The sequence below is a fragment of the Priapulus caudatus genome, unplaced genomic scaffold (genome assembly GCF_000485595.1).
Source record: "Priapulus caudatus unplaced genomic scaffold, Priapulus_caudatus-5.0.1 Scaffold197, whole genome shotgun sequence".
NCBI classification, from domain to species: Eukaryota; Metazoa; Priapulida; class Priapulimorpha; order Priapulimorphida; family Priapulidae; genus Priapulus; species Priapulus caudatus.
In genome coordinates, this window is record NW_014577258.1 from 643,642 (window position 1) to 651,632 (window position 7,991).

The window sequence follows — 7,991 nt, forward strand, 5'->3', positions numbered from 1 at the left end:
ATACGTATTGGAAAATATTGCAATACGGTTTTGTCGTATTGCAATATATTGCAATACGGTTTTTGGTCGCAATACTCACCCCTACCGTCTAGTAAATATCAGCATCCTACATTCACGCACGCAAGCATGCATGCTCACTCCCACGCGCATATGCAAATAATCAAACCTAGGTATTCTAATATTGCACTGCATCCCAGTTACTGATAATTTACATTTTCATAGACAAATATTCTAAAACTAGAGAGAATTTGGTGATTCATGCACACCCATCATGATCAGAGGTGCCACCTGAATATCTGTGCAAATTATCTAAGCCAATTACCTAAGCAAAATGACTGTGAGAAGACTTACTGTTGTGTAGTAAAACATCACATCTGCAGCAGTCATGTTGCCATGGAGGATGTGTTCCTTTAAATGCTGTATTAGCGTTCCCTGTGAGTAAACAAAGATTGAAGAAAGAAGCAAGGAAGAAGAAAGAAGAAAGAAACATATAAAAAAAGAAAGAAGAAAGTCCACATTGAAAAACACTGCGAATATGCCGACTTATCCCCCTCCCCCCATAGACACAAATAATGCTCTTTTCTGATATGGCATAGGCCAACACGCATGTTTCCCTCTGTACACTTAAAATGTACCTGCAACCCTAACCCTATATATAACCCTCTACTTACCCCTGCTGAATGGACCATGCACTTTGGTGGACCTGTTGTCCCGGACGAGTACATGACGAAGAGTGGATGATTGAAGGGAAGCTGTTCAAAGGTCAGAATCGGGTCATGGTCAGCCATTTGGCCACTGTTTAGGAAATCACTGAGAAACACGCTGAAATAGCAAAGTGATCGATCAGACATTCACAGTTTCTCGTGACTAGATGGATTGCTATCTATTTTTTTGAAAGCCAACATGATTTTTTATAGAAAACTAAGTGACTTGCAATGATACAAGTAGATAAGGTATCTTAGATGACAGTCCATATAAGCGTTAATCATGTAGCTACATTTCAAATGTCCACTGAGGGACGTGACTATAGATATGTAATTAGACAATACCTTTTTGGAATTGTGGAAATGTCCATGTCTGTCTGAGCACCACAAAATGGAATCATAATAACTTGGTCAACATCTGGGAGGCCTACAAGCAAACACAGCAGATGTATAAACTCAACCACTGAGAATCTGTGCATGAACACTGCTAACGTGCCTTAATTACCATTGCAGCACCTATGGCTGGCACGGCACAATACATGATCTATGGGTAAGAATATGACCTCATCTGCCAACTTTTGTCTTCTTGCTATAAATTCTCTTATAAACTATGTCGTATTTACACTCGATGTGCCCAGCAATTGTACTTGAGTTCACAACAATGTCATCAGATGAACATTTTAACAAAAAATAATGATAAAAACATTTGACGCCAGTTGGCAGTATGCACACTTCGTCAGCTCCCCTGGCAAGTACATAAAACATGGACGGCAAACTTGATTACAAGTAAGATAGATGGAAACCTATGATTCAATACCAAATGCATGCTTCGTACCTTGAACAACAGCAAGAAGCTTGTCCATGTGGTTGTGTTTTTTGCCATTGTAGATTACAGCTTCAACAGAGAAGAGTAACTTTGGCTTTATCTGTGTGAACCTGTCAAGCACTCCCTGCAAACAAGGGCAGTAGACAAACAATATTACAGCTTAAGCTGCTTACACTGAATTCAAAATTGCTAAATGGCTGAGTGCACCAACGCATGGTTCTCCATGTATAGTTTAAATATTCTATGCAGATGCTCTGGGTGTAATTAAGGAGAAAGTTTTGTTTATATGCACAGAAAACACGATTTTATGAAAAGGTACAAACTTTTATTGATGATATTATTCCTATTATGTTTGTTTTGTTATGGTTACCCAGGCTTCTACACAAACAAGGAGCATCAACCAACAAACTTCTAAGGGGCTCTTTTACACACAGGTGTATTGCTTTGCTAACGTCACAGGGTCAACTGCACCGGCTCACAGTCTAAGAACGATTCTATCAATGCCTTCACCCTTCTACTCTGCAGTGGTGCCTGGGGATCACTGCCGTTAAGCAAGAGTTGAGTTCATACATGGAATGATGCTGTTATATCATTCCAATCAGGCATTGAGACACTCACAGACACACCGAAGTCGGGCGATGTGGAGCTCCATACGGCCCCAATACTTGCAGCTGCCAACATCGCCTCCACAGCCTCGGGACAGTTTGGCAGGTAGCCGACGACTCTGTCGCCTATCCGCACTCCAGCTGCCTTCATGGCTGCTGCGTACCTGGCCACCTGCTGCCTGAGCTCGGCAAACGTTATCTTCCGGATGCAACTCAGGCGCCCCTCACCTACGGCAGGACATGCGACACTGTTAATCTCTTACCTCGACGCTTAAAGCCCAGTAACATCACCGAGTTACACATGTAGTACCGAGTACACCGTACTATTATAAATCATACCTGTGCTATAGACGGCTACCCTATTTCCATCATGCTTCAGCAGGTTTTCAGCATAGTTCAGCCGTGCTCCTTCAAACCATTCTGGTATTTCACTGATATTCTTGCTTGTGTCTACTACCTTTGAACATAGAATAATAAAGAATTAATGTTAACTCTCGCAATCTAAACTTGTCAAGTTTTGCGACCTAAGCACAAAACTCGGCTGAATTGACCAGTTCTCTTAATTGAATACAGTCTCCTCACCACTGATAACAGATTTTAATTAAAGCTATTTTGTAGTTTACCTTCATGTAAGAAACAGAGAAGAGTAGCTGACAGAAATTCCACACTTCACCCCAGAACTCAGCATAATGGTCTATTGACCACTGCCAAAGCTGTTTGTAGTTTTCTGAAATTGTGAAACACTTACCACACATAGCATACACAGCAGATTTGTAGATTCGTACACACAATAACACCAGGATAACACGTATAGTGCGTACATGATCAAGAAGTATTTGACATTATTTACCAAAGGATTAGAAGGATATCTAGGTGGCATATATAGCTGTACTAGTAAAGCCCTGGAAATGTATTCATAGCATATCGAGCTAGGCGGTACAGCAGAGTACCAGGCAGTTTCTAAGATCAGTAAGATACGGCATCAACCCATACGCCAGTACCTTGGTCTGGCAGCTATTTACATGACATGACCCATTACTTGCAAGAACATTTTCGCACTCACACTGGAGTTTTCAAGTGAAAAATGTGAATGAGAAGTAAGGAGCATTTGGCTTTCAGCATATACGGTCTTAAATAATGTAACTGTTATGCTAACATGTTTAATAACATCGCATAGAGCAACGTATTAGCCAGAGAGCTGTGCAGCACTGATTTGCACGATCAGTTTTGAAACTGCACGACCAAAAATGTGTAGCACGGCCTAAAATATTGATCTAAAGCCGTGTACATTTGTAAAATTGCATTCCCAAATATTTTTCCTGCACTCCCACAATACTCATTCCCGGCTAATACAATGGCATAGAGTGGTCAGGACGCATCACATAGATTCACGTACAGTACACATATGTCACGTAGACAATCAGATCCCATAATGTATATATTATATTATAATAACCCCTATTATATCCCTATCGACTAATAATTTCAAGTAAATGCCATGGAGTTTGCCTTAATTTGGAGTTTTACAGGGGAATTCACCAAGTATCACTAGGTTAAGTTGTACAAGACTGTGAGGTGGAGGTAATGTCGACACAAGTGCACATTAATTGCTAATGGCAAGGATGCAGAAGGAGGCAGTTTGTTTGTATTTCTTGTGTGATGGGTGAAATGTGCAAGTTGTGTAAATTTGAGCGCTCACGTGTCGCATTCTCATTGCTGATATATCTGTAAGTTTGTGCACAGTGGCATTCACTGGTGAATTGTTGTTACAGTTGGCCACTTACCTAAGTTTAACCGGTACTGTTTTTTGACGCTATGGCGAAAATCTGTTCATCTTGCGTCACATTTGCGATCGGGGCGCGCACAACACCATCGTTACTCTCATCTCCACCAGCTCCACCATATAACTTGCAATCGCAATCCATATGGTGTGAGATAGAAATTAGCGGTGAGGGCAAGGCATCGCGCTGTATCAGTACGTCATTTCCAAATATTTATATTATAACAGGCAGTGTCGTCTGAGGTTGACTATGAATTACCTACTTCCATGACTCAGCGGTAACTACTGCGACGTACCCATCTACTGCTGTAATGGCTTAACCACAACAAGGTGCGTGACTATGCGCGCGCACGACGCGAGTTATTTTGCTCGAGTAAATGCTCGAGTCATTTAATCACGTGCGGGATTTCGTTGAGTATTTGACTCATGGCGTCATTTTACTCCGTTGCGGCGGTTTTCGTTCGAGTAATTTGACTCGTGCGTCATTTTACTTGAGTAAAATAACTCACGTTTGCGCCGGGTTAACGTCAATATACACAGGGGTCTCCTAACCCTAGCAAAGACCGTTTCTTGGAGCTATATCATCAATCATCATCATGGCTATGATTTCGCCGGTATTATTTCCGGTGCGTTTCACTCCATAAAAGGAAGCACATCACACCGTAACATGGTAATTACGTGAAACTTATAGCTATGGGGTCGTCGCTCTATGCTTGTGTCGCCTTAACTAAATCCGCAGTCGCTTTCGTATCAATGTTTGAGTTTCTACTTTGGAGGAGTGTATATCAACTCACGATGGCACCAATGGGCGCTGACATTGTAATCATACCTAACTAATTATTATTGGCCGATAGGTGGCGCATAAAATGGCAGCGCCCTGGCACAAGAAGTAGAATTTCAGGTGAAAAGCTCGTAATCTAATAATGATTTGTCTTCAAAGTCCACGATACCATATTAAAACCGGTGAAATAATAGTAATCGGAGAACATAATCGTAGTTCATAAAACATCGATGATATCGGTGATTAGTAATGCATGTTGTAGTAACAATCGGTTGTGTAAAACATCACTTTTTGTTTCATGTTATTGTTAATGTTATTATTATTAATATTAATTATTATAGTACCTTTCTGCTAAATCAGTAAATGTAATTTGCATAACTATAAGTGTAAATAAAGTGATTGAATTGAAAATGCATGGTATTTAATTTTAATATCTTGAATATTATTATTAAGGATATTACTAGCCTAGTACTTAGTACCTACTACTTGTACTTGTAGTAACATTTACAGAGTTTTAAAAGCCTGTCTAGTGTCCTGAAAATGTGTAGCCAGTGTAGGCACTGCATGTGGTGACTCCTGAAAATTAACGAATTCATGGCCAAATGGTGATTCTAATTTCACTTGCGTTTTCATGCATGTAGGTTACCCGTACCTTGCCATGCATCATCGCCAAGAAACGGACACTGATCTCTAACGGATGGTAACAACGACGTGGTAGACAACCAGCACGCTGCATCTGCCTAGTAGACGAATCATCGAGCTCATCTACTCGTACAAATACGATGAAACGAGCGCCTTTCCTGATTCCCCCACGCCCACGTGTGCAGCAGTAATCTCAAGCTACCAACCGCAGTCATGGATCAACCCCAGCAAGATGGCTCCACCGAGCCGCCGCTGGACGCCGACTCCGCGGAGGTTTGCTTCGGCACGCCGCCGCTGTCGACGTCGTCTCCGCGCGTGGACCGGAGCGGGAGCGGGGCGGCGGTGACCCCGCGTCAGGGCGGGGTCGATCGTCTCGAGCGTCAGCTGCGCACGCAGTCGGCCGCCGAGCCGAAGGCGTTCGTCTCCTACCACGACGTCGTCGACGAGCTCGCCTCAAAGCTCGGCATCGACAAATCGCCGCGGCGATCGCAGCTCGAGCAAGAGGACGATGAGGACGAGGAGGACGGGGAGGAGGATGGCGAGATGGAGCAGTTTTACCGCGCGATGCCGTCGCCGGCGCACAAACGAGGTCGCATGGACGAGAACCTTCACGAGCGGCCCGGCGTGGAGACGCTCGTCAAGAAGCAGGGCGTGCCCGTCTACGGCACGATCCCTGTCGTCGAGGACGTACACGTGCGTGCCGAGCACGCCGGCCAGGTCGACGCCGCTACCGTGCCGCCGCCCGACAACGCAGCGCCACCTACCCCGCCGCGCGACGCCACTTCCCCGGACGACGAGGAGAAGCCGGCGGAGGTCGGCAACGGCGAGGGCGGCGCGCTCGCGGAAGGAAAGGAGGAGGGTAGCGAGGCGGCGGCATCGTCGTCGTCGTCGTCGGTGTACGACATGACGAGGAATGCGCGCTACTACCTGCAGCATCCGTGGGCGCGGCTCGTCGTCGCTTACCTCGTCGTCGCCTGCAACTTCCTGATGTTCGCCGAGGACCCGGTGTCGCACAGCCGCGTCGAGTGCGCGATCCCCGTCGTCGGACACGCGTTCTCGTTCGTCGCGATGCAGTACCCGGACGACGCGTGGGCCGCGCTGAAGGTACGACGGCGCACGCTCGCACATGCGCACGCACGTTCACGCACATGCACATGCATGCACGCACGCACACGCTCGTGCACATGTTCATGAATACATATCCACGCTCACAGACACAAACACACACACACACACACCTAAACGCACATACACACGCGCACACACACACGCAAATACACGGACACACACACACACACGGACTCAAACGCTCGCATGCATGCTCACGCACACACGCACGCACGCAGACGCGCAGACACAAACATGCACACATGCTCACACGCACTCGTCGTCCTCCCACATTCTCCTGTCCTGGTCCCTGTCACTGTCACTGCCCCTACCTCTATTCCGGCCCCGTCTCTCTCCTGTCACTGTCCTTGCCTCTGTCTTGGCCCCTGTGACTGGCCTAGTCCTTATCCTTGACTCTGTCCCTGCCCCTGTACCTGTGTCTGTCCCCTATATTATAGCTATCACCATCATCATTCCTGCACTCTGCCTCGCACAGTCTTGTTAACGTGCAGGGGCGTAGCTACGGGGGGGCCTGGGGGGGGCACGAGCCCCCCACAAATTTTCTGTGCCCCCCAGGTGCCCCCCCACTGAAAATTCATGCTTGATAAAAAAACCAGCGTGCGGCGGAATTTTCGTTGAGTAATTTGACGCAATGCGTCATTTACTCACGATGTCGACGGATGTTCGATGAGTCACAATGTTGACTCGTGCGTCTTTTACTTTGAGTAAAATAACTCACGTGTGCGCCGGGTTAACGTCACATATACACAGGCGGCCTCCTAACTCAGCAGAAGACCGTTTCTGAGATATATCATCAATGCATTATCGATGGCTATGATCTTTCGCCGTATGTATTTCCGGTGCGTTCAACTCCATAAAAGGAGAGCACATCACACCGGTTGTACCAAATGGTGAGGGTGATAATTCGAACAAGTGCACAATTAATTGCTATGCAAGGATGCCAGAATGGAGGCAGTTGTTTGTGATTTCTTGCTGTGATGGTGTGAAATGATGCAAGTTGTGTAAATTTAGCGCTCTCGCATTCTCATCTGCTGAATATTTCTGCAAGTTTGTGCACAGTGGCATTCACACGGTGAATTGTGTGTTACAGTTGGCCCAACTTACCTAAGTTTACCGCGTACTTTTTATTGACGTCTATGCGAAATCTGTCCATTTGCGTCATAATTAACGGATCGGGGCGCCACAACACATCGTTACTCTCATCTCCACCAGCTCCACCATTAACTTCCATCGCAATCCTATTCACTTTAAATTAGAAATTATTGCGTGAGGCAAGGTAACTCGCGCCTGTATCAGTACGTGCATGTTCAAATATATTATATATACAGGCAGTGTCGGTCTGAGGTATGACTATGAATTACGCCTACTTCATGAATCAGGCGTAACTACTGCGTACGTACCATCTACTGCTGTATCATGGCTTAACCCAACCAGGCTGCGTGACTAATGCCCGCGCACACGCGAGTTATTTTGCTCGAGTAAAATGACTCGAGTCATTTACTCACGTGCGGCGGATTTTCGTTGT

General features: G+C 45.7%; 1 protein-coding gene across 1 annotated transcript in view; it reads right to left on the reverse strand.

The window, feature by feature from the left end:
- LOC106807132 (acetoacetyl-CoA synthetase-like) overlaps nucleotides 1–7,974 on the reverse strand; it is a 14,261-nt gene extending 6,287 nt beyond the window's left edge. The window contains exons 1-9 of the mRNA XM_014809395.1: nucleotides 7,867–7,974; nucleotides 7,571–7,711; nucleotides 2,759–2,862; nucleotides 2,475–2,592; nucleotides 2,149–2,363; nucleotides 1,540–1,654; nucleotides 1,050–1,131; nucleotides 672–822; nucleotides 321–432 (exon numbers count right to left, since the gene is read on the reverse strand). Of these exons, the coding sequence (XP_014664881.1) occupies nucleotides 321–432; nucleotides 672–822; nucleotides 1,050–1,131; nucleotides 1,540–1,654; nucleotides 2,149–2,363; nucleotides 2,475–2,592; nucleotides 2,759–2,862; nucleotides 7,571–7,697 (1,024 nt within the window). The 5' untranslated portion in view covers nucleotides 7,698–7,711; nucleotides 7,867–7,974. The remainder of the gene's footprint in view (nucleotides 1–320; nucleotides 433–671; nucleotides 823–1,049; nucleotides 1,132–1,539; nucleotides 1,655–2,148; nucleotides 2,364–2,474; nucleotides 2,593–2,758; nucleotides 2,863–7,570; nucleotides 7,712–7,866) is intronic.
- Between the last annotated feature and the right edge of the window lie 17 nt (nucleotides 7,975–7,991).